This window comes from Symsagittifera roscoffensis, chromosome 7 (genome assembly GCF_963678635.1).
Source record: "Symsagittifera roscoffensis chromosome 7, txSymRosc1.1, whole genome shotgun sequence".
In the NCBI taxonomy this organism is placed as follows: Eukaryota; Metazoa; Xenacoelomorpha; order Acoela; family Convolutidae; genus Symsagittifera; species Symsagittifera roscoffensis.
The window spans coordinates 50,332,722-50,360,293 of NC_087068.1; the positions used below are offsets into that span (position 1 = coordinate 50,332,722).

At 34.6% G+C, this 27,572-nt stretch overlaps 1 protein-coding gene and 1 non-coding gene across 5 annotated transcripts in view; one reads left to right on the forward strand and one right to left on the reverse strand.

Annotated features, from left to right (window-relative positions):
* Positions 1-11,735, forward strand: part of LOC134851603 (uncharacterized) — a 155,262-nt gene extending 143,527 nt beyond the window's left edge. For 2 of the 4 annotated variants that reach the window (XM_063867749.1, XM_063867748.1), the window contains 5 exons: positions 3,222-3,310; positions 4,749-4,885; positions 7,633-7,813; positions 9,518-9,750; positions 10,762-11,735. In XM_063867749.1, coding sequence (XP_063723819.1) covers positions 3,222-3,310; positions 4,749-4,885; positions 7,633-7,813; positions 9,518-9,750; positions 10,762-11,514 — 1,393 coding nt within the window. In that variant the 3' untranslated portion in view covers positions 11,515-11,735. Of the gene's footprint in view, positions 1-623; positions 749-1,015; positions 1,952-3,221; positions 3,311-4,748; positions 4,886-7,632; positions 7,814-9,517; positions 9,751-10,761 lie in introns of those variants that run through there. The other 2 variants (XM_063867747.1, XM_063867746.1) reach the window with 2 other exon arrangements.
* A 6,819-nt stretch (positions 11,736-18,554) lies between these two features.
* LOC134852213 (U2 spliceosomal RNA) lies at positions 18,555-18,745 on the reverse strand. Its single transcript, XR_010164293.1, has one exon. It is a non-coding gene; the product is annotated as a U2 spliceosomal RNA (small nuclear RNA).
* Positions 18,746-27,572: the final 8,827 nt, after the last annotated feature.

Below are 27,572 nucleotides of genomic sequence, written 5' to 3' on the forward strand. Positions count from 1 at the left end.
ATGTCGTCTTTGGTTCGAGGTCTTCTTCCAATTCCGGGTAGTTCTGTTATGGTTCGGAATATTGGCTCTGATCTATTGAGTCGGAGAGACATTTCAATTAAATTATTGTCGTATAACATTTTGTAAATGTTTTTGTCTAATTTCTAATCTATTTTTGGTTAATTCTAATCTAGTAAGGTCTTGTTCGAGACTTATGGTCGCACCAGATGAGTTAGGACTATTGTATATAACTCATAGAGTAATTTCGGATAGGGTACACCGTCTGCTCGTCACGCTATCTTATTTTCGGCCGGATAGATTCGTGCAACTTCTTAGTCTAATACCGATCCTAATCTTACTCTTATACTATCTAGTCTCAGGTTGTTTAACTAGTCTCTGCTAGGCTCAATAGATCTAGGGTATACTGGTTTATTGCGGCTGCTGAAGTGCTCGGGAGAGTCCAACTAATTTCTAAGTTAAATTCAAATCTCTCTGGTGCTGAAGTTACAAGTAACTTCAGCACTTACAAATAAGTGGGTTGTTAGTTAGATGGATCATGATTGGTTAATATTAAATACTTTACATTGGTAAAACATTTAATTTATCCAATCATAAAATATAGTTTAGATCAGGTTCCACCGATCAGAAGACTCTTTCCTACTTATTTATCCTTTTTCGTGAAATTTGGGACCAATTGAATGCCTAGTTTTTTTGCCAATTGATACACAACAGAAAAATGAAAAGGGCGTCAGCAATCCAAAATAGAAATGTAAGAAACAATTGTTTTCACGGGCATTTTTTAATCTCGTAGATGTAAAACAAGCGTGGTATAATCAGAAGCTCAGGAAATTGAACTCAAAGGAAATTGATTCTTAAAAAGGATTATTTGGCCATGGAAATATCTGGAGATTATATACAGAGCAGTTTTTCGTAACGAAAATATCCAAAGATTGAGCAAATTTCATCAAATAAAAGAATTAATCTGAAATTGCCTCGAACGGGTTCTTTTTTCTATTTTTTGATATATGTTTTTTTTTTACAAAACATGAGCCAAATGCGTTACAACTGCGTTTTTTGTTGAGCTTATACAAGTTTTCCGGTGACTTCAATGCCCGGATATCCATTAATTACGATCAACAATAGTTGCACTTGTTTCATTGTCACCTTTTGAAAAGTTGAGCTGCAAAAATATCCGTTTAGGTGTATAACCGAAAAAAGAAAAAGACCCAGGTAATTGATCAACTGTGCTCAGCGGATGCGCGCATAGGGGGGTATTAGCTTTTATTTTGCCAGTTTCTATCTTCAAATTCAACATTTCGCCCATTTTCTCGTCTCATCATACTCCAAATGCCAAGTTGGATTAAAACAAACTGGTTCAAATTACATCAGTGAAATTACACTCGGGGAATTTAACACCAAGAGCATTCACCCGTGAAATAGTTTTACCGCTCCAATTTGCTTTAGCTTCAGCTAAGTTATCTCACCTAGGGTCATTAAATTTCACCAGGTTTATCAACTTATCAATTTCAGTCAGATTGGTTACTTCGAAAAAATTCAAAATGAGTATTGTTTCCAATTTATCTAACAATTCTGATTATTATTTTGATACCGAGCTTAGTTTCATTGATTATTTAGTAATTCTGTGGTATAAGTTTTACTTTTTATGCCTTGTCGTTGGCTTTTTTGCCAATATTTTTGTGTTATCGCATATTCTGGCAGACCGTTTGTACAAAAACACAAATTACTTTTTCATTCTTAATCTCGTTATTATCGATTTAACAGTGATAATCGGCATTACCATAATCAAAGAAATCATTCTAGCTGTATCAGTTGAAAATTACTTCATCCAATGCATTCCGCGGGCTTGCAATTTTGTGATCAATTTTACGGCCTCCAATTACATTTTACTGTTCCTGTGTTATGAAAAGTTCATTATTATCAATTACACCTTTTTGAAACAAACTTTTCTCAGGTTAATACTGGTAACACAATCTTGTTTAAAACTAATTCAAGTGCTGTTCAAATAGTGAATATAGTTTGATTTTTGGACAGGGTTGGCAGAAAAAAAACAACTGGTGTTTAAAACATGTTTTAAACATTGTTTTAAACAGGCGTTTTTTTTCACGTGTTTTTTTTTGTGTTTTTTTTCAAGTTTAGGTTTGAAATGGATTAACTTCACACATGCCTGCGTAGAAATTTGGAAGAATTTACTTGGTAAATTTCGTGATATTGGACCCGAAGCCAGAGAGTGGCTAGAAAAGTGTGAAACCCGCTACGATTCATTCTGATCTGAGGAACAAATTGGGACCAGAGAAAGTTGGGAAACTTGCTTTCTGCATGAGATTACTCAAAGATAATTGAATTATTTTTGTGCATTTTTTTTCTCTCGAGAATATAGAAAAAAAACACGTTTTGAAAAAAAACAGTGTTTTAAACGTTTTTTTTGTTTTAAACGTTTTAAACGTTTTTTTTTCTAAAAAAAAACACTTTTTTGCCAACCCTGTTTTTGGATCTACCTAGCAATCGCCCTCCCTTTGGTATCTACTTAAGAATTGCCACCCCTATTAATAAAAGCAGTAAATAGCACTAGAGCTTTATATTTAAAACTCGAATTTTGCTGCAATCTGATTGGTCAAAAATGCGTTATTTTGATCTACTTAACAATTGCCCCTCCCCTTTCTTAAAAGGGGGGGGGGGGGGGGGCAATTGTTAAGTAGATCCAGATTTTTTAATAGCCCATAAACTTTAATGGATTTTTTTTCGGTAAGCATGTAAATTTTTGTTAAATTTTTGAGCCATATAAATAGTTCAAATGATCCCGCCACCAAAGTACCTGGCAGCCATACAATTCAACCATGTAAATGCTGTATTGCTCTAATTCAGCTTTAGAAAAATTTGTAACGACAAAATAAAAAAGGAACGACTATAGAGAAAACAACTATAAAGACTATATCCGATTAAACGAATTATTTACATGTAAGTTTTCATTGTATTTTTGAACACCTATTCATAGTCTTTTCCGCTTCAATTCAAATTCATTGAAGCACTTAAATATTCACTTAAGATATAAACAAATACAACTCAACCTTTTCCATACGTTTGTTAATAGCTTCTACGAGCCTAATGAAAAAAAAGCTTCGTTCCGATTCCTAAAACTTCATGAAAAAAGTTTAAGGAAAATTAAAACTTCTGAAATTTCTAAAAAGCCAAAAACAATTCTGAAGTTTTTTTCTTCATTTCAGCATGCGAGTCAAGGTCATCTTCACCCTCACAGTGTACAGTTTGACAGTGGCAGTGGCTCTGTTGAAGTTCCACACTATGGATCCCAGAGGTAGGGACCGTTAACTATGGCCATATAGCCAAGAGCAGCTTTATTGGGGTCTCCCATTCACTCAGGAGTTTTACTCCCTCACTATCCAAAGTGTCCTGCTTTTGGAACTATTTTACGACATCTAATTTTCGGTCCAAGAATCATCTAATTTTCGGAACAAGAATAGTCGGTTGCTGTGCAAGTAGCGCAAAATTTTCCGACCGAACTGATTTAAGAAAAAAAAATTAAAAACAAATTTTTTAAAATCAAAAACAGAAATTAAAAACTTTTTGCAAGCTAATTTTTGGGCTCTTTTTCCTTCCCCCCCCCACCTGCAAATTTTTATATTTGAAGTTACTGTTCGCTTCTTCCGATTGTCATGAAAATTGACATGCAGACTAATTAGGCCATGACAAACATATTTGGTCTTCATAATTAACCTTGAAAAACCACTCGTTAGAGCATAAAATTCATGTTTGAGTGAGGTGGGGGGAAAAGGAAAAAGAGCCAATTTTTGCGACTCAAGACTTTCAAGGTTCTCTGCGTTTATAATATGTGTTTTTGTTCATGGGACAACTGAGACAACTCATGGGGGGGCAAAAATTACTCTAGTTTTATCATTATGGGGTGGGGCAATACTTTGCTGGGGGGGGGGGGGGGGGGGGGAGTGAGGAAAACTTCTTTTCTTTTTCAGGGATAACTGGTTTGGTGGTAGTGACTTTGTATTACGGAGAGGGCTAGGAGAGGGGGGGGGGGGGGGGAGGTGTTGGAGTTTGCTGACGACTATAATGGGACGCATTTTCCGTTTTTTTTTCTGTTATGCGGCCCAAGATTACCAAAACCTTGATTGAGCAAAAATGCTTCAAATGAGGCTTCAGATTTTGTATGGTATTAATCAATTTGAACCAATCCGATTCAAGCATAGTGATGAGTTTTCACAACACCACAACGATGGGTCTTGTGCCGTATAAAAAGAGCCAAACTTCTTTTTCTTTCAGGGGGCAACTGATGCAACTGGTCTGATATGCTACTGTTTTAGTACTATCTGTTTTTTTCTGCAGTTGACAACAGTTTTGTAGTAGTGATTTTGTGTTGCGGAATGGGCAAAGGGTGAAGTTGTATTACGGAGGGGGTTAAGGGGAGAGGTTGGAATTCCGTACCTTTCTGTGGAACGGCTTGGGGGGGCGGGGGGGGGCTGAGGATGTTAACTTGGTTCTAAGTTGGGATTTTTCAGCCAATCAGAATCGAGCATTTTACATGCAGCGCTTAGCAAATTTAATTTAAATTAAGCGTTGGGGTGGAGGATCTTAACTTGGTCTATTTGGGGGGGGGGGGGGGGGGATGTGATTCCTTCCTGTTGTTTTTGTTCAGGTGACAACTGGTGCACTTGATCCCTTCCTGTTGTTTTTGTTCAGTTGACAACTGGTGCACTTGATCCCTTCCTGTTGTTTTTGTTCAGGTGACAACTGGTGCACTTTTGCGTACCCGGTGGTGTCGGAGTGGGTGTCTGACTTGTTGGACATGTTTGTCTTCTTCGCCACTCCAATCCTCATCCAGTTCCTTCTCTATCTCTACACCTTCTACAGTGCAAAGCGGGTGAGTGGACATTACACAAAGGTAATAGCAGCCAATCAAAACTACAAATGTTGTCAGCCAATCAGAATCCAGTGTTCATATATTCATAGGAAATAAGCGATAAAATCAGTCATTCTCGGACAGTTTAAAAGGAGTTGATTGGCTGAGAATTTTGGCGGATTTGATCTTCTGCGCATGAGAATAGCCCTCCTCTTCTGGTATATATGTGATTCATTATAACCCCATAACCAATATTTTTTGGGTTTTAGCTCCTATTTAAATATCATTTTTTTTGAAATAACAGCTAGACCGGAATGGAAGCTTAAAAAAAGTACCGAAACTTAAGGTTTCACTGCCAAAAGGATCATGTATGCGTAAGGCTATATAAGCAACAAAAAATTGACGCTTTATTAAAGGGACTCCTATTTGAAAGAAAACAAAACTGCTCATATTCTGGCGAAGCCCTGATTGTTCTTCTAAGGTCTATGTAGTTTTCATTTTAAATGCTTTTTTTGAGGATTTCTTAAATGAAAATCATTCCCTCACACGCTATGTAAAGTTCACCACGTCAAGTTTTTTTGCATAACGTTATTAAGGTAGCTCAGGACAACGATAACTTTTGGCTGATTCAAGTTCTGTCAAAAATAGCTTGTTAAAGCGACGAAAATTGTCTGAGGAAAAAATACTCCGTGCACAAGTACTCGCTCGCATTTTTTGAAGGTCAGAAAAACAATACTGCTCGTATCAAGACGAAGTATTTAATATTCAGACTGCTCTCTATGGTCAATCAAAAGTTTTTTATTTGAAAATATTTAAAAAAAATAGTTTTTTATACGTTTTTACTGACTCGTTTTATCCCCACAAGCTATGTAAACCACAAAAAGACAAGTTTTGCGTAGGTATACATATTATTAAGAGCAAACTGATTGCTGTAGTGTAGTTTGAATTTATTTAATTTGCCGCCTACTCTTTTATGGGCGAATTATCTTGCGCGTTAATTATCCCAATTCGAATTATGGTTGTCAAAGTTGACCTAAAGTCAAACCCCTACAGTTATTTTGGAAAAAAACCACAGGTGAAAAAATTTTACTTAAATTTGCGAGCTCTAGGTATCATAATTTTTCAGACTGATTATAAAAATTTAGTCGATAATTATTTGCTAAAAAGCAAAAATTTATCTGAAAAAAAGCAGCCTGAGCAAAAATATCCGTCATTTTTTAAATAAAAATTGGAGTAAAAAGAGAAAAAAAGAAAAATAGCAAAAAGGAAAGAAAAACGAAAGAACATATTTTCTTCTTCAAATCTAAAAATATGACAAGATATGCAATGATCAAAGGTTTTAAGTAAACCATCAAAAAAATGGTCTGCTAGACATCAGAAAACGTTCTCACAAAAAATTTTCTTTTATCAACACAAAGACTTGAATGAACCGAGTGCCTCTTAGTGCCACCAAGTGTAAAGCCGCCCCTTCAACCAAAGTCATTAAATGAGTACTCAAAATTGCCTTTTTTTTAACCGTTGACAATTGATTTTAGAATGGTCTCTGAGCTTAACAACTCCTTGCATAGTTTCCTGGCACAAACGAAAAGAAGAAAAAAAGCGCGTACCAATTTCTCTAAATATGCTACAACCGTATCTTCGAAACTCCAAAAAAAGCTTGCTTAAAGTTATATATTGCAGTTCAAGGAAAAATATTTTGTAAAAAAAATTGAAAAAAAAGTATTTTGCTATGTATACTGAAAAGAAAAAATTTCAGACCAGTTTTTCTCGTCGTTTGTGAAAATAGTTTTTGGGAACCTAATAGCAGCCAAAAGCTTTTGACAAACCAAGACAGCCAAGACCATGACAGTATATTTTGTACTTCACAGTTTTTTGAGGTGATAACAAACGGGTTGAAAACACCAGCCAAAACACATAATTCAAGATTTTCCATGATCTTGGAAAGACTTTACAAGATCGATAAACTGGGATATGGCTGTTTCCACTAGCAAAAGTGGGACAAATTGTTGAGTTTCTAAAAAAATTAAATGGGGTGTTTAATAGGTGTCAGGACAAAAGATACCATACCAAAAGCTTCCATGATCAACCGCTTAATTTTCAGTTCTCAAGTTCTTTGTTATTTTATTATGGTATCTTATGTCATGGGCGATTTTAGAACGAGGTATCTTTTGGAATGGTATTTTATTAATTGGGATCTTTAGGCAAGGGATCTTTTGTCATGTAACCGTTTAATATATCCACTGAAAAATCTTGAAAAATTGAAAAGTGTCTCAATCTGAAAACAAATACATGCAGCGAATGTTTTACCCTAAATTTTGTTGCTGACAATTGGCGCAAATAGCTTGGTAGAAATTAAGTAGAAATTAAGCTACTTTATCATTAAAACGCTGGTACGTTTTTTCATCCTGCTCAAAAAACGAAAAACAATCAAAAAACGTTTAAAACATTCAAAACATTATTCAACATTCAAAAAATTGAAGCAAATTAGAATATCGAAATCATACGTTCCTAGATGCAAGAAATGTCCCATCGTGCTTATCTTGTATTTCTATCAAACAAAAACGTCAGAAGAATCGAAGGGCAGTTAAAATATTCACGGTTTCGCTGCCAGATTCCAGCAGCCATACAGTCATGATTTTTGATGAAAGTAACGGAAATTATCAGCCTGGGGTTTTTTATCTTTGGGAGGGGGGTTACAACCGGGGGTTACAACTAGTTTTATTGTCTGTACTGCTTTGTTTTATTACTAATATAAATATTTTGACCAGCTCACAGCGAGTCTCAATCGTCCGCTGCAGGCGGGACTGTTGTTGTCGTCGTCAGCTGCAGCGACCAACAACATCACATCATCATCCGCAATTACACACAATATCAACACAGTCAACCCCTCATCATCCGCAGGCTATCAACTCACTCTAGCCCAGCCGAACCCCACCGATGCCAATTCAGGTACTTAAACACAACATGCGTTTATATTTTTCTCTTTTACAGTGTTGCTTCCAACTCCCCGTAAAATTACAATATACCCCGTTGTCCAAAATTTATTCATATTGCAATTTTTCTTAGTCAATTGATTGAAATCCGTTCCTTTTGTTTTACACTGACGTTCTTAGCTTAGACTGGTTAAAGCCAAAGTCTTTTTTATATCACTCAGTCAATAAAATTTCAGTGAAGTTCAAATTCTAGACTCTCTACGAGTGTTTTTGTAGTAAGGGCAAATGGAATAATCCGATAGTTCATAGGAGATCGACTATGGTGTCATACTAAAGCGCAAATCAGTCTTGATTTGGATTCCAACAAAAATCAGTATGGTTCTATCCTTTCAAAAAAACTGGTACATTTTGTTTGTCCGTATCAGTTTACCGTTTGGGGATTAGATGAGGTTCCGAGTTTCGTCGCCGCGGGAACATTTCGGCAGTCGATGAAAAACGGTAATTTGCAATGCTCTAGCATAATCTTATAAAATAACTTTAGAGTATGTATTTAGGCGAGAAAATTATACGTATACAGTTAGTTTATGAAACTGCTGCTACAGCCAAACTCACCAAGAATCATGCAAAAAAAGCTAAAAAGCTTATCGAGACATGACGCTGAACAACCAGGAGATAAATTACGAGATAACATCGAACTTGAACCTAGCGAATCAAAAAACCAGTCTATTACATCGGCGTTATCTTTGGAAAACAAAATTACATTAGATGATGCTCTGTCAACTGTTTAAACTACCTGGTATCAAATTATTCGATTGCTAAAAAGTTAGCATTTAAGGGAAATATTCTGCCATTACCGCTCAGTTATTTGTATTGATACTTTAAAGTTAGGCAATGTTTCAAGTACAGAATCTTGCGTAGTTTGTCCCATTTTCAGTGACTCCAAGTGAAAAATATTCAGAGGGTTTTTGCTAAATTGTTTAATTGTTTTGAATTTTCTGTAAAAACTAGTCTGATGTGTAAATTGATGACAGTCTTTATGTTATTTGCATGCAAGACATTTTGCGTTTAAAACATTTTTTTTTCAAAAAAAAAACGCTTTGGTCCCACAAAATTTTTTTCTAAAAGACTTTTTGTGGTCGAGCCATGCAAATAATGATTCATACGATTTTATTAATTTTGCATAGCACTTGCAAAAATTCAAAATTTCAGATTTTGAGACAAAAGACTCCTCTACCCATGAGTAGCAAACCATTTTAATGAGCTATTTTACCGCAAACGTAATCATTACGGTTTTCAAATTTGCTCTGTTTGTTGAACTGTATTCCTAGATACTTGAATTCAGAAAACTCAGAAATCAAACTGTTCCCTAAATTTTCCTTGTTTCACGGAATTTCTTGTGTTGAATTTCTTGTCTTGAACTTACAGAGAGAAATTTAAAGTCAGAGATCTTTGGGTTCAAAGAACTGTATAGTCTCGATATGTACAAATAAAGCGAAAGAGAGATACAGAAACTTCGCAGGTAATCCGGTGGAACATTTTCGAAAACTGTCGCAGATTTTTTTGACCCCGCTTTGACAAAGTTTTGACAACTCAACAAAGTGCCGCAATCTAAATTTTAATTAGAAAACGTAAACCGTATATGATATTTCAAAATAAAAGTGTACTTTCTACAACCCACACTCTAAAAAGCTCTGTTCTAATACTTAATTCAATTGATCAGCTGGAGGGGCAAGTGGGGGGTGCAATAGTAACAATCAGCAGAATCAGAATCAGAACCAGCAGCCGACTCCATCAGTGTACCGACCCAGCAGACCGAGACAGCAGCCGCAGCTGAAGATAGCCAAGATGTGTCTGGTGGCAACTGCTGTCCGATTCCTCCTCTGGCTGCCATATGTGATCCACCTGGTCCGACTGTCCATCCGACAGGCCACTGGACTGGCTCGAGAGGGGGACGTAAGTCATTATAATAATTAATAATTTCGTTTTAAAAGCAAACAGACTGTTATATTTACACATTTTCAAGATGCGAACAGAGTATTATTAGTAAAACAACTCACAAAAATGAAAAATTCCATCTTGGAGAACGCTAAAAAGGCCAGTTGGCTGCCTATTATTGTTATCGCTATGTTTTTTTTCCATAGATAGGCACTCGATAGGCCTTTTTGGTGTTGTTCCACCAAAATGGGTTTTGTTATTTTTTATTTAGAGTATTCGAGTGTGTTTCAGTTTTTTTTCCACGCAAAATCAGGTACCACAAATAATCATGGGAATGGGTCGAGTGATATACCAAATCGAAACCCTTTCAGTCGTGATTCAAACGACATTAGAAAGTTTTCAACAAAATTTTCTCAGTTTCGAGAAAAAGTGGTTTAAATTTTAGTTTTTTACTTGAATTTTGAGCAAATAGGGCGAGCGAGCAGGCTTAGAACAGCCTATTTATGCTTAACTTAAGCGCTGAAAATTAAGCTTGTAGCAAGTAAAATTAAGTTGCAAGCAAAAACTTCAAAAAATTTCAATAAAATTTCTGCAAAAGAAATCGAAATTTTTTTAAATTATCTTTTGATTTGCTTGTTCTTCTAGTCATTTTTCTACAAAATTTTTTGTCCAAATGACTGTCGAATATGCCTAATTTATAGTTTTTTCGTCAGATCCTTTTATCACACCGAGTAGAAAACAACACTAATTTGAAAAAAAAAATTTTTTTTTGTGGTTTTTAAAAGACTATGGTCGGAATATTCTGTGTTAATTGCAATGTAACCGGCTACTCTTGTTTTTGTGTTTCTGTTTGCTTAGTTCTTTAAATTCTTATTGTTTTTTGATTGTTTTGTTTTTTGTCCAATCACACGAAATTGGTTGTTCCAAGTACGAATAGGGAATTTAATAAAATATATACTTTCTTTGTCATGATTAACCCCCACTTTTATCGCAATCAGGAGAAATAGACATAAAATTGCTCTGTTTCAGCGTTCTCGCGGGGAGAAAATAGTGGACATGTTTCTTCCCGATCTCACTATCATCGCATCCTGTACCAACCCGATAGTTTTCATCGCCATGTCTCCCCCGCTCAAACGTCGGCTAGCCGCGCTTTGTGGCACAATCCGCCAGTACTGCTGCTGTTGCTGTCCCGTCCTTCGCTCGTGCTGCTGTGGCGAAAGCACTTCAGGCGTCCCGGGTGCCAACGACGAAGGAGTCGCGGTGAGTCCTATATCTCAGCCCCCCAGTGGCCCGATATATGGTAATGGCGCTGCGGGGAAGTTAGCGTCCAAGGGGCAGAACATCGGCGACAATGCGAACCCAAGAAACACGAGAGGTATATATGGTCGAATCCGACGACAAGACACGACGTCCACCGAAGCTTCTCGCTTCTCGTCCGATACTGAATCAACATTTTCGGACCGTTCAGCGAAAAACATGGTAGTTCCGAACGCCGAGTTGCAAACAATCCGAGAGGTGTCGGCTTCTCCCGAAACAATCGGCAAGCACCGACCAAGAGCCGAAACGCGAGGAGCTGGAGACGGCGAGATTCGAACCGGGGTTGAAAGCGATAGACAATCAGAAAATGGAGAAAGTGCGATGGATAAAAATCAGAGCAAATCTCAAAATGGAACAGAAATCCGAGAAAATATCAAGGCCGAAACCGGTATTCCGTCGGAGGAACAACCGAATGACGACGATTGCGAAACAGAGCACGACGATAATCGTACAACCTATGTTTAGTGTGATTTTTATCCTAATTTCTCATAAAAATCTATACGAAAATAATTATATTATAGATGTCGAATTCCAAAAAAGAATTACTACTAGATTTAGTTTTCTCTGTTTTCATCATATTTATCAAATAATTTTAATTAGTCCAAATATTTATTGAATATTCCATTTTGATGCCCAAATTTGTGAAATTTTCTGAATTTGTATGCTTTGCTTATATCAAATAAAATCGCTTTAATTTTAAATGAAAAATTTTGCTATCTGACTTCATTCTAAATGTTGCATTAAGTTGATGTCTAATTGAAATTGATATAAGATGCTCCTTTTTTCAAAATAAAAGCACCCATAGCCAATAGAAATTTTGAATTTTCTCACCCGCGCGCTCCCTTTCCTCTTCGCAACTCAGCATTACATACATATCAACTTATCATGTAACTTTTCTAAGTGCTGCTGCCAACATTTTTTCATACTGATTGCTTAATCAAAATGTGGCTTGTGAAATATCAAAAATTGTGAGGGGACAGAAAAATGATCAAATCAGGCAATTTATATTCGAACTTTTTAAAAAAATTGACGAATTTTGCGGATTTTGCGTGTTTTTGCAAATTCCTGCTGGCCAAAAGCTTTTCGATCGCGTTGAAAAAATGTCAAGAAATATTTGAAAACTGAACCGACTTAACTCATAAAACGCTTAAAATGGTCAAAAAGGATGAGAACGCCTTTTTTAGAATGTTAAAACATCCGCTCGGCCGTTAGTTCTTGTATAGCATTAAATTAACGTCAATCATTTTCGTATCTTTTTTTTACTATCACGCTATTTGAGTGACTGTGAACAACCGCAGTGTACTGGATTTCCGGTTTCTGCGTTGCAATGAATTCTCAAAAATTTTTGCCATTTCACAACAAGTTTTGTGTTCCGACTATTTTCGAAGAAAATGACGGAGTATTTGTGCTCGGGGTGTTTTTTTTCTCGAGGCAAACTTCGCCTTTTTAACAAGCTACTGTTGACAATTTTTTTCAAAATAATTCAAAAGATATTGTTGCCTTGAGCTCAAATTTAAAAACATACTCACCTGTGATCATTTTATGTTAAGTCATTTAACGCGCGATATGTGTCGTCCCATTAACGCATAAGCTGAGATCAGGGGTCCGAAAAATTAATTGGAGTCCAATTGTTTGGCAATTACTTGGTTCAACTACTTGATTAACCGGCGTTCACCAATTATTTAATTGATTGGTGAACAATCAATTAATTGCAATCATTGGAGTTTACGAAATGGAGCGGAATGAATCTCGCTATTCAACAAATAATTGCTGCAGAAAAGCAGCAACTAACATGACGCAATTTTTCTGTGCGCCAACAAGCAATTTTGAAACGAGGAGTAAGTTGCCAGCATCACCGCATGAAATTTTTTCTGAGTTAGTTATTTAAAACAGACAGTTTTAGGTGTTTACAATTATTTAACGGAAAAAAAACATAGTTTGTGTTCGTAAATACGATTGAATTCTTGTTTTACCATTCTTTCTTTCTTCTAAAATAAATGCAAATCAGTTGCAATTATTAGCAAAAATTGATTGGTCTTGGTGCCCAGTTACAATTAATTGATTGGTACACCAAATTACTGATTATTCTTTCTCCAATAAAATTTTTGGAACCCCTGGCTGAGATTCAATCTCTCTTAGAAATTGTTCCAAATTCAACTGAGGCAATTCATTCTATTTTTATTTCACTATAAGCAAAAGAAATCACCTTTACACTTGAAATTGTCGAGGTCCAAACATCACATCATAAACCACAGCAGTTTACGCAAAACTGATTCAAAGCAAGCTCTCACAGAACCGGTGTTTGTCTATGAGACAAATTGTTCCTTTTGTTTTTCAGAACGAATCAAATGAGAACTCTTTTTTAGTATGTTAAAAGATGACATTGCGGGTGACTCGAACCTACGCTGGAAGGGTCTATTTAATTTTTGGTACATTAGCTTAGGTCGCTCGTCAATTAGTTGCTGTATAGCCTTTATTTAACGTCAATTAATTCGTTTTTTTTTACTTTCGCGCTACTTGAGTGACTGTGAACAACCGCAGTATAATGGCTTTATGGTTTCTGCATTGCAATTAATACTCAAAAATGTTTGCTAGAATTTTTTTGCCCTTGAACACTTTGTTCCAACTATATCCAAAGGAAACGACGGAGTATTTTTGCCCGAGTGGTTTTTTCTACAGAACAACTTCGACTCTCTAACAAGCAGCTTTTGACAAATTTAAACATCATCCGAAAGGTATTATTGAACTGAGCTCAAATTTAAAAACATATTCACCTGTGATCATTTTATCATTTGGAGAAGGCCAATTTGGCCAAGTTAGGTCAATTAACGCGCGATATATTTCGTCCTATTAACGCATAAGCGGAGATTCAATCCATCTTAGAAATTTTTCCAAATTGAACTCAGGCAATTCGGTATATTTAATGTTTCGCTTAAATCAAAAAAGAATCACTTTATTCTTTAATTTGCGCGTGTTGAGATGAATTTAAAAAAAAACTGAATCCATGGACCTTAAAATGTAAGCGGAACATTCAAGGTTCGTCCTGATACAAGCGGTCGTGTTCACTTTCAAAGGCAACTTGAGGAGCCCAGCTGCGAAACCAAAACAAGACTCAATTAAGAGTTTCAACGAGGAAACGCTGCAGAATTCTGTGACGTTCTGCGAACTTTTTTAAATAGCCAAAACAAGTTTGCTTTTATGAATTTCGTAGTCGAAAACAATTGCCTTCATTTTCTGTAAAAATCATTTGTTATTGAATTCTAAAGACAGAAGTTCAAAAAACATTTAAAGTTTTTTTAGTCGAAATATGGGTCCGGGTGGGTACAGTTCTGTTTTCATTATCGATGCTGATTTTGCTGCTGTCATTTCAAGTAGGTTTCTCAATAACAAAAACTTTACATAGTCCAAAATCAGCCGTACATAGTTTTTATAAAATGATTTCAAAAAATTAAAACAACTAGATAACATCAAATGATTGCAATGAAAGTACATGTTCAGTGAGCTTCTTTTGCATATGATTGACATATGTTTGGTTTTGGTGAAAAATTTCGATAAAAATATTGAATGGAAATCAATGGTTTTGGTTCAATCTTTTGTATTTGTTTACTCGTTAATTTGAGCAATTTTGCGCAGACAAATTTAAATAATTTTTCAAACAAATTTAAATGGCAAAAATTCGAGAATAGCTGCCGAAAGAAGGGGCCTTTTGCTGCATGTTTGGTCTTTTTTGAAACGTTTCGACCCAAAAAAAGCAGACCAAAACTTTCTATTAAAAATTTTATAGCGCAAAAACGGCTTTGAGTCGCAGAAAAAAAGCTTTGTTCAATAAAATGACACAATCTGGATTGTGGTGGGGATATGATACGAGTGGACTATCCTCTACAAGACTGTTAAGGCTTACTGATAGCTCCTCTGCGATTCTCAGAAACCACATAATTATAATTATTATTACTTTTGCGCTTGAAAAAAAATTTCAAAAATTCCACTTTTTCATTAAAATGGTTTTTGTATATCATTAATTATAATAAACTTGCTGAATTGTATAAAAAAACGTTAAGTTCAAAGTTTCCTAGAAAAGTATTATAAGCTTTATAAAGTGCGTCCGCAAATCTAGGGAACTTTCGCCAACATGAAATTCAGCTGTTTTTGAAGAGATCTTTTTTGTCAAGTAAAACTCCCTAACGCCTCAAAAAACTCGAAAAAAAACTTGATATCCAAAATCAGTTTAGACTGTGTTGAACTCTGTTGATTGAATTTAACAACTTATTATATTTTAATTGTCAACTTTTTTTGCAAAACATTAAATCCTTCATCAAAATTGAAGTGCGGTTAAAATAATCCAGGCAGTTCATAACAGCTTATTGTTAGAAAACAGTCAAACAGTTTAACAAAATGTTTCCTTAGGCATTTCATTGGTGCTTAAATCATTAGTGAACTTGAATTCTGATAGTAGAGTTTATTGCCTTTATTTAGTATTTTATCAAAATATAAACAGATTAAAGTTTTTTGCAGATACTTGTAATAGTTTTTTTTTAATAGAAGTCTTGTAAGATAGAGCTTCGATGGTAAACTTAAGTTAATATTCCGGTTGAAATCTTGTTAGGGCTCTCAAAGCCAACAAGAACTGATTTTTTGAATCGATGCAATGACAAATATGTTCATCGGCTATTTGATTTTACAATTACCCACGAGTAGTTTCGCCAAACTGTTTTCATACAATTGTTCGGTCGTAAAAATATTTTGGCCATTTTTCAATTATCGAAAACTAAATACCGAAAACTGAGCACTGATCACAGCAGAAAACTTGCATTCATTAGTACTACCATCATAACTAAAGATTTTTTCCGTGCATTTGTTCTCAAAATATCAGTTTCAATAGTGGGATAAAAACCAAAAAATAATTGCTTTTCTTGTTAATTGCTTTTAATTGAGAGATTGGATCAGAATTTTTTCACTCAAATGAACGAAGATGTTTAAATCTTAGACGTCATTCTATAGCCGACTGACAAAGCCAATCTCACAAACTCTTCATTGATATTGAAAAATCTTTCTGCGTTGTTTCTCTTTTCTTGCGTTGTTTCTCTTAGACTGACTTTTTTATCATAGTACTATTGCTTCGTAATAGTCCATCGATGAATGTGCACTAATGATTACGTCTTTTTTCTCAATTCGGTTAGTTCAAATATGAAAGGCAAAAAAGACACAAGTCATATTCAAGACTAAGAATTTTTTTAGAAGACCAGCTTTTTAGGGCAAACGTTAACAAACATTTTTTATCAAAATTGAAATAATTTCCGTCAGACAAACAAGTTATTTGATTGAAGCTAAAATTAAAAAAAATGCTGCAAAAAAGTTTAGTGCTACCATGTCATTGGAAAAAATATTCCAGCCACGATGTTTTTGGGTGCTTGATTTCAAGCTGTCTATGATGATTGATAATAAATCGCCTTTACTGATAGCCTTTATTAACAACCTTTTTTTGCAATCAAATCATGAAAAACGTAAGAAAAAAGAATGATCAACCTATACTGAGCAAAGAACAACCGTCTGGTGGTAGGTTCTTCATTGAACACCCCTAATCCAAAAATAAGCAACGGATAAAAATCAAGTGGTAAGAAAACAAATGTCTGAAAAACTTTTCTTCCTTTCCCGATGGTGGTATGCATAAAAAGCAAAAGTGCTCTTGAAAGGTTCTGCTGTCTAAAGTTTTTGTAAAATTTAAAATATCAATATCAAAATTTTATTACAGAAAACAAACAATCAAGCACCTCTTTATGCACGTCCGATGAAGGTACGCCAATTTTTTTGTCGTTTTTCTTTCAAATCCAAATGCACAAAAACTTTCGAAAAGTTCGATATACGTCGAGCTAATTCAACTTTTATCAAATCTTCTTTCCAAAACTTCCCATCTCTTTTTTTCAAGAGAACCATGTCATAACAAAAAACTTTCTGGTTTTTCTAGTTCGGTTTTATCTCATCAAAGTTATCTCAGAGCGTGTCAAGCTTCTAGTTTTGTATGATTTTTGAAACTGCAAAAAACTGTGATTTCTATAAATATACTTTGATGAAAATTTTGCTAGCAATTTTTTTCTGTTTTGATTTTTTTGAGATATCGATAAATTTTTTTTTCAAAACCTTAAAGTATTGATTTATACTTTAATCAATATAAAAATTTTTTGGCGTAGCAATATCAAAATTTTATTACAGAAAACAAACAAGCAAGCACCTCTTTATGCACGTCTGATAAAGGTACGCCAATTTTTTTGTCGTTTTTCTTTCAAATCCAAATTCACAAAAACTTTCGAAAAGTTCGATCTACGTCGAGCTAATTCAACTTTTATCAAATCTTCTTTCCAAAACTTCCCATCTCTTTTTTTCAAAAGAACCATGTCATAACAAAAAACTTTCTGGTTTTTCTGGTTCGGTTTTATCTCATCAAAATTATCTCAGAGCGTGTCAAGCTTCTAGTTTTGTATGATTTTTGAAACTGCAAAAAACTGTGATTCTATAAATTTACTTTGATGAAAATTTTGCTAGCAATATTTTTCTGTTATGATTTTTTTGAGATATCGATAAGTTTTTTTTTCAGTAGAAATGTTTTTTTTATTACATCAGTATGAATTTTTGAAGTCTTTTTCTTTGCATGGATATATTTGATATATTCGCTTGTTTCTTTCATAGCCCGACAAAAAAGTACTAAAAAAAATCGTCAAAAGATTTTTAAAAATGTTCTAAAAAAATCAAGAATAAGTTAGACAAATAACGCATATATGATGTATTCGTAATAATATTTTCATAAAAATAACCATAAAAAATGGTTTCCAAATTTATCCAACCTTTCATCACTTTTTATTTATTCCTTTTTCCAAATGCAGATCATTTTGGTATATCATCATTAGACAGAAAAAGTTTTTTTCAGGCCTCTAGCGTTTTAAACTTTAGTATAACCAATCCCAATTTTTGAATCATCTTTTTTTAACAGAATTTTAATTTTCCACTCCGATTTGTATGATGATTTACACAATTCTGATTATACTTTTTTCTTTAGATGTCATTGGGCTGAATAAAGTATTACAAATATAAACAACAAATTCAAAAAATTATATCCCGTACTGAAACTTTTAGTTAAATTCAAATCTGGACATCGAAAATTCATAAAACTTTCAGATCTGTATCAGTCCTGTAGCATGTCTCTTTTTTCGCTGTACATTTGTGAATCAGTGATGTACAGATATGATAAATATGAAAAAGTCAGGTATGATCAGTCTGCTTCAGGTCTGGCCCAGGTATGATCAGGCCTGTCCGAGTTATATTTCTGATCTGCTTTTGCATGATCATACCTGGATCGGACATGATCATAATTGAACCAGACATGATCATGCCTGGACCAGAAAAGATCATACCTGACTTTACATGATCATACTTGAAGCAGACATGATCATACCTGACTTTACATGATCACACCTGGACCAGACTTAATCATGCCTGAAATTGCGTGATAAGAACTGAAGCAGTCATATCATTATGGTAGTGTAAGACCACGACAACCCATGAGTCAACCGAAACAAGCTTTGATGTTAACTCGAGAAGCAAAAATCAGTTTATTATTGGTGCCATGCAATCCCCAGCATTCCAGATATTAAGCTGACATGAACAGATACTACACATGATCTTAGCCAAAAGGCCGAGAAGCGATAACTGAAACAAAGGATCTTTTTTCTACATGCCTCAGACACAACAAAAAAACAACAGCTCGGACCATACAACTTTTAAACTATCCGATTGGATTGGGAGCTAGGTCGCTCCCGAAACAATTCATACAATATCAAGGTAAATAGTTAAAAATAGGCCGTCATTATGATTCTTTGCCTTATCAAAATACCCTGCCGGCTTGTAATTTTTATCGTAAGACTACAGTGGACTACATTATAACCATCTGTGTTTCTGCCGTTACATGGCGCTAAGTTTTCTACATGATCCGGTATAGTCAAGTCTGACCAGGTATAGTCATGTCTGACCAGGTATAGTCATGTCTGACCAGGTATAGTAATGTCTGACCAGGTATAGTCATGTCTGTTCAGGTATAGTCATGTCTGACTCAGGTATAGTCTGCAAATGGCAGAAGTGATCACATGTGAAAGAGATATGCACAGAGCTGGAAACAGCTAGTGTCTGACAATTGTATGATCAGACGTGAAATTGTGAGAAAAGTTCGGTACGGGATACATGATGTATAGTATATTCTTATATAACTACAATTAAGGTTTTAGTGTAATATAATATTACGAACCAAGCAAAAAACGAGGCATAGCTTGGATTTTAATTGAAATTTGGTAAATTAGTTCATCATTACCTAAAATGTAATTATCTAAAAATATGTGGTTGAACCTTGTCAACTCAGTATGACTAGCGTTTTGTAAGAAACTTGGAAAATCTGACAATTTTCAGGTATTTGTGCTAACAAAAGTCATTGCCTTATTGTGTATTTGTTTGGGAACGTTTTGGGGCTTTACAAATGATTGACTTATACTCCATTAACCAAATCAGAATGTTTGATGCTCGTTACATCTTTGAATCAGCGCTGCCTTTTCTTTTGAAAATATTTTGATTATTCGGTTAAACATCATTTGAAATTTTTATTTGATTTTTGATATCAGAAATGTTAAAATATGAAAGTCACATTGTTATTCTGTTTCCTGTAATCCAAAGCTACTACTGTCTTTGAAGTGCAGAAAAATTTGCATCGCTTGCTATGAACAGAGTACCGTTTTCAAAGCATGTTCTCGGGCGTTATACATATATTTTTCTAATCAATTTTAATTTTCGGTCATTTGACAGGTAAGAAAAACTTAGTCCCTCAATTGATATCATTTGGTTCTAATTTTTGGAGCAAAAAACGGTTTGGCTGATTTATTTCTAGGTAAAAAACGCATATATGATTAAACGTTGAGTTACGAATTTATAAGGGTGGCAATTCATTACTAGGTAACAAAGGGGGATGCGGATAGTTAAAGAGATCCGTTTGACCTCATATGCAACCATGCAATAATCCCATGTGAACCCCTGAAAAACAATAATTCTTCGTAAAAAGTGAGCCATAGGGCGGATTTCGGAGGGTGCAAGGGGCGGACGCCTGCCCTCGGAGATTCCGGGATTCGACCGCCTGCCGACCCAAAGGGTCCCCCCTTGGTACTTTTTAAGAAATCCAACCCTTAAGTTTTTCAAAAGGCGCCTTCGGCGACAATATATATTTATTTTGAGGGGAGCGCACGCCTACAAAAACGCGGTTTTTCTGTCAAAATATTCCAAAAAGTGGGCAAAACGGTTTTTTCTACCTGTTTCGTTTTCATAAGTTTGCCTGTGGTGCAATAAAATTGTCCAAATAGGGTCTTTATAGTGTTTTGGGAGCGCTTGCAAACTCAATTTGGTCAACCTAAAAGAAACATCGACATAATTTTTATTTTTTTCCTTTCAAAATCCGCTCCCCCTTCGAGAAAATCCTAGATCCATCCCCTCTTGTCTGTTAACATGAATGAACAATAATAATTAATATATCACCAGATATTATGACCGTTTATTATTTTCATAAATTCTACAACTTTTTTGTCAATTGCGCCAGATTGGAGAGATATATGGGGAGAGTTTGGGTTTGAGTAAGCATTGGGAATTGAATGTGGTATTGTAATAATAATCAAAGGTATCACATTACCTTGATTCCAAGTTGATTTCTCCATTAAATAAAGTTGTCGGCCTCAGTGTCAAGAAAGATTGATCTGGATTTTATGCATTTCGTTAAGACTATCACTAGGAAACGCGGAATATTTTGAGTCAAGTTGTCACTAATAAGTCATCACAACTGGCAGTAATTGTAGCTGTTTTGCATTAAGGCCACCAGGCTAGTACCAGGGGCGGATCTAGGATTTTCTCGAGGGGGGGGGCGGATTTTCAAAAATTTTCAAAAATTTTGCCGACCTTTTTTTAGGTCGACCGAGTTGATTTTCCGAGCACTCCCAAAGCACTAAAAAGACCCTGTTTTGGACAAATTCTCTATGCTGCAGGCAAAACTTTGAAAAACAGGCCAAAAAGGCGTTTTTTAGGCACTTTTTAAAGTAAGTCTCCCCCCTTAAAATAAGTATACATTGGCGCCAAAGGCGCCTTTAGAAAATTTTTAGTGTCCGTCACCAAATATGGATATCTCAAAATGGTATAAAGGGAGGACCCTTTGGGTCGGCAGGGGGTCGAATCACTGATAGGGGAAGCGTCCGCCGACCCCCGCCCTTCCCTCCCCCCTAAATCTGCCCCTGGCTTGTACAAAAAACGCCAATTTAATGCCTTAGTCAAATTAAAGATGCAGAGCGTAGATAATTTCAACCAATTTCAACCAAATTTTCATTTAAGGGAGAATTTGAGCCGTTTCGTTTTTACAAATTTCTGTGAACAGGAACACCAATAACCAATCTGCTAAAAATTGCACTAATTTGTTGTCTCTTGGTTAAAAAAGAGCTCATTCAACCCGTTTTCTTAACATTTGGCGACTTATAAGCGACAAAATAAGTGAGAAATAAGTATCAAACCTAACAGCCGTTATTTTTGTTCCTAAATCATAACAAGTTTGCTCGTATCAGGGCGAAGCCCTGAATGTTCCAACTAGAATTGAGGTCTATGGAGCAATAATAACATTTAAAAATTATATGTAATAAAAATGATTTTTTTAAAACTTTTTGTAAAAAGCATCCCCCACACGCCATATAAAAATCAAAAGGATAAATTTTGCACCTAGTAACAGTTCAATTATGGCAAATAAGCTTCGTTTAACCAATTTGGAACGATTTCTAAGACGGATTAAATCTCCGCTTATGCGTTAATAGCGCGAAATATATCGCGCGTTAATTGTCCCAAAATGGCCAAAATGACATTTTTAAACCCCCATAATTTTAAGAAAAATAATCACAGGTGAAAGATTTTTTCAAATTTAGGCTCAGGACAACAAAACTTTTTGATTGATTTTTTAAAATTCTGCCAAAAATGGCTAGTTAAAAAGTCGAAATTGTCTGAAGAAAAAAAAACCCATCCGAGCACAAATATTCCGTTACTTTCGTTACAAAAGTCGGAACAATAACTACGGCAAAATGCTGGCGGAAATTGAAGCATGCGTATTTCAATTTTTTTTTGGTTAAAAAAGTGCTCACGGTATGGACCTCTAAATACCGCGAACACTAGTCAAAACTTTCATACAATTTGTGTTTGAAATAACGCTGGTCATAACTGTATTAGAATCAACGCATACATTTTTTTATGATTCATGTACGGATCATAGTTTCTGATCTTATAATTTGACATTTACGAAAAAACCCCGAATGAGACCGATGTTCAGAAGGGCTAATTTCTAATTTAAGGGAAAATATGAGCCGTATCATTGTGACAAGTTTCTGTGAACAGCAACACCAATAACAAGTCTGCTAAAATTTGCACTATTTTGTTGTCTCATGATCAAAACTGAGCTCATTCAACCCGTTTTCTGAACATTTAGAAATTCACAAGAGACAAAATAAGTGAGAAATAATTTTCAAACAGAGCAGCCGTTATTTCTGTTCCTAAATTATAACAAGTTTGCTCGTATCAAGTCAAAGCCCTGAATGTTCCGACTGCTTTTAAGATCTATGGAGCAGTAATAACATATAAAAATTATATGTAATAAAATGATTTTTTAAATTTTTTTGAGAAAACCATCCCATATAAACGCCATTTAAAAATAAAAGTGATAAATTTTGCAGCTAGTTTACAGTTCAATTATGGCAAATAAGCTTTGTTTAACCAATTTGGATCAATTTCTAAGAGGTAATAACTCTCCACGAGAGTACCACGAATAATTATCTAACAGAGCAGCCAAGATTTATGTTCCTAAACCGTAACAACTACGGCAAAACGGTGACGGAAAATGAAGCATGCATATTTCAATTTGTTTTTTTTTTCGGTACGAAAATGTTCACAGTTTTTGACCTCTAAAATTCGAAAAAACTAGTCAAAATTTTCATACAACTTGTGTTTGAAAAAACGCTAGTGATAACTGAATTAGAATCAACGCATACTTTTTTATCAATAAGGTACGGATCATTCTTTTTCATCTCCTTAATTTGTTTCAAAGCTTTTAAAACTAATTAAAATTCTCCTAAAGGCTCAGTTTATATGAAAACACAAGTCAGTGTTACTGAAATTATGTTTTGGATTATTTCAAGACTTTTTTTTGGTACATGAAAAAAAAAGAAGATTTTTTTCTTAAATTTGAAAGTTCTAATCAACTTTTTCTATAATTGTCCGCAACGTTCTCTTCTGATGGTTGAAACAATAATTTTATAGAGCGTCCACTTTCTCTTGAAACTGCCTAGAGTGGAGTAAGATTGCAAACTAATTGAAAAAAAGTGTTTATTTTCTTCTAATCAATTTCCAATTTTAGGTACATTCTCAAACAAATTAGTGCTTTGAGACTAATTTTAAAGGAACAGTTCACCTGTGATCAATATTTTTTTGCAGGAATTCGAGGGATCAAGCTAACATCTTTCCCCCCTCACTCAGCCAAGTTAAAATCTTCCTTCCCAATATTTTAATTGAAATAGAATGGCTCAGCGCTGCGGAATAACACTCGAATTTGATTGGCCAAAACTCCAGCTTAGAACCAAGTTAAGCTCCATGCCCCTAAATAATTTAGGGGGGAGGATGTTAGCATAGTTCAATTCAAGAATTGCCTGATTGACCGCTTTGTGATAGTCAAGTTGATTAATTTTGTGGTTTTCAACGACAAAACGTAGCTTAGTTGGTGAACTAACCCGTCTCAAAAATCATTCGAAAAATAAGCAATACAAATGTTTTTCTTCAACAGAAGCAAAACACCATTTTCTATTTGAAATCACATCTTAGCGGACGAAAGATCCAGTTTTCTTTGCAGTTTTTATAGGAGAAACAATTTCGGACAGTTTAGAATACTCGATCAGAACATACAAAAACACGCGCCTATACGAGCAATCAAACTATATTCTAGTTTTACGTCAAATTTTTGTTCTAACTTTCATAACGAAATTTACGCAATATTTGAGCTCGGGTGTTTTTTTCTTCAGACAAGATTCGACTTTTAACAAGCAATATTTGACGGAATTTTTTATATCATTCAAAAACTAATGTTGTCCTGAGCTTAAATTTGAAGATACTTCAGCTGTGATCAATTTTTGTAAATTTATGGGGTTTAAAAATTTTAGGTTTTAGCGGAGAAGGGTTTAAGCGGAGAACCAAATGGAATAAAACGTTCCAAATTGATTTAAGGAATATTATTGCTTTGTTACTACTGTGTTATTCATATGGCATGTGGAGGGATGATTTTCACAAAAAGAAGTCTTAAATATTTTTTTTTCGAAATTTTTTAAATATTACATTTAAGTTTTTCTTGTTATTAGTGCTCCATTAACCTTACAAGGCAGTCGGAAAAATCAGGGCTTCGCCTTGATTCGAGCAGTCTTGTCAAACTTTGAATGAGTTTTCATCAAAATGCTGATTTTTTCTGTTTCACAGTGCTGATACGAATTATCTGGACAAAACGAATTGTAATTAAAACTTAAACACGGTTTTTTCAATTCGGATTGACTCTAGTTAAACAGATAAAGTTAAAAGTGGCTCAAAACTTTGCAAAATTTAGTCTAAAATTTTGCCCCTAGACCAATCATTTTGAAATTTTTTGATCAATCAAAATTTACGCTAGAAATACTGATCAATTTTCCTCAAGCCTAATATCAAGATGAGTTTCTGACGTAGCTCAGCAAAACTTAAAATGGGTGTAATGAACTAAATTTTGTATTATTAAATTTTTTTGTTCAAATAGTCAGAAAGTGTCATTTTACTCTATTTATAAACCCAATTTTCTATTTAGAATCAAAAAATTATTTGAAAATATATATTTTTTTAGAAATTATGCCCTTATTAAATTTCTTTGGACTTCGTAAGAAGTATATTTTGATATCAGCAATTGATCAAGAATACATAGCGTAGTTTTTCACTGACTAAAACTTCCAAAGACACTTGGTTTGGAATAAAAAATTGGGCTCTAATTTTGCAAGTTGTACTGCACCATATTAGCTCTGCAAAAGTTCTAAGTAGTTTCAGTCTTAAGTCAACCCATTTTGAGAATAACTCGTTTTAAATTTTTAGTTCTTCACTTTTTGTCAGGTTAACTTATATCAGCACTGTACGCCTCAAAACACATCGTTTTGCTATTGAAAAATGAAGCATAATTACTCAAAATACTTGATTCTGGTTGCATGAACTTAACTATTGCGAAAATAAAGTGAAACTTTATATCAAAAATATTAGCTTATTTAACGTTTTGGTAACTTTGGGCCACATAACAGAAAATATCCAAAACGCGTTTTATAATAAGTTGAATATTAGGTTGATAGCTTTAATGTTTGAGTAGATAAAAAAAGTAATTATATTTTATAACCATCTGCCAAATTTGGCTATTCAATTTATGGTTTAAAAATATTATATAAATAACCAAATTTGCCCATCCAAACTTTGATCATGTATTTTTTTCGTTCAAAGCTCAACACTAATTTCATTAAGAAAACATAAAACGCTTCTAAACAGACAAATTACTCATTAATCATCATGTAGGAAAAATGAAAAGACTTTGATGACGGGGTTTTTGAAATGATTACGAGACGCGTCTATAAAATTTGATAATTTTCAGAGGAGTTAATGATTTTTTTTTGTTTTGACGTTTTTTTCAACTTATAACGTCATTTTGTTATTTTTTGCCGAGGTGAGTGGTTGAATTTATATGGATTAATGTTTTCCTTGCTCTCAAATTTCAGACAATCTCTTTTGCCAACCGACAAAAGGTGTGAAAACAAACCATTTTTTTACCATTTTAGGTCTGAAAACATACGTTTTTACCAGTTGAACTTATTTTCATTAAAACAGGTAGGGAATTAAAAGCAAGTGATTGGTTTTTGAGCACCAAATAACCTACGCAAAAAAAGTTTGGATGTACAATATAAAGGCCTTAATGACGGGTTTAACTTAAGACAATTAGTTTTTTCTTTTCCTCAAGTCTTCCTGGCTGCCGTTTTCTGTATATTTCTCCCCCTTATAAAGATCATCGCAGCATCATTAGGAAATACAATTCAGGTAAGAATTTGTGAAATTTTTCTATCCACGATATTTTTCAACCTGTTAACTCGACGCGTTTCCAACAGGACAAAACAAAACACTTTAAAAATTTTAAACTAATATGGCAGCTTTTGTGGAAAAAGTTGAAAAATGATTTTCATAAATTTTTAAATATAATTTTTTCGAAAAAGAATATGAATCAGGAATGACTTTCCAACCCTATTAGTATGCGTTTTTATGAATTTTTTCTGGCTCAATCTTCTAAGTTCTGAGTAGCCAATCTAATCTGATTCTGCTAAAAAAAAAGAATTTGATCCGATTTTTGGCATTTTTTTCATAAACAACCCCAAAGCATTTAGTTGTGCATCATTAGGACATAAGTACTTTAAGAAATTGATTTGGGTTTTGCTGAATAAATTATAATCTATTAATTATTTATATTTGTTTTCAACTTAATCGGTTGTTTTTTGTACATGAAATCTCATAAAATTCAATTAATTTTTGTAGATGCTTTCACCTAAACTCGAACCCGGCCTGACATGTTCATCCCTATAATCCATACACTCAACAATTGGACTATCCTCGACAGGACTGTTAAGGCCTACTGATAGCTCCTCTGCGATTCGCAGGAACTACACTATTATTATAACACTTCCCCCAACCATAACCCCCCCCCCCCACGCACATTCTCCGGTTTTTGGTGTTATAAGGTGGGGGGGGGGGGGGGGCATAAAGGTGACGGAGAATAGGTAACTTTAGCTGCGTGGGGGTGTTAATAGATAGCTATGGGGCAGGGGGTAAACATTTGTGACTTTGGCGCCAATATATACTAATTTAAAGGGGTGAGCGCGCGCCGAAAAAAACGTGATTTTTGAATCAAAAATTTCCAAAACGTGTCTATCTAAAATGCCTTCTTCCGACAGTTTTTCAAAATTTTGTCTGCGGCGCAGAAATTGTTCCCAAAACAGAGACTTTGTACTGCTTTGGGAGAGCTCGGAAAATCAATTTGGTCGAAATTTTTTGAAAATTCGCCCCCCCCCCTCGAGAAAATCCTAGGTGTGCGCCTGATACAAATACAAATGGACTATCCTCGACAGGACTGTTAAGGCCTACTGATAGCTCCTCTGCGATTCACAGGAACCACAAAAACACTGGATATTGAAGCCGAAATCGAGAAAAATAGACAAACGCACAAAAAGCATAATTACAGTCTAACTCAAAGTTTCAGTTATCTTTAAAAAAATCTAAAATGATTAATTCCAAATTTACGTTGTTAGAATTTTGACCAGTTGCTTAGAATTTGCCAGTAATAATTTAAATTGGTTCAGAGAACTTTATTTTTCTGCATTTGATTCTCCAAAAGCTTT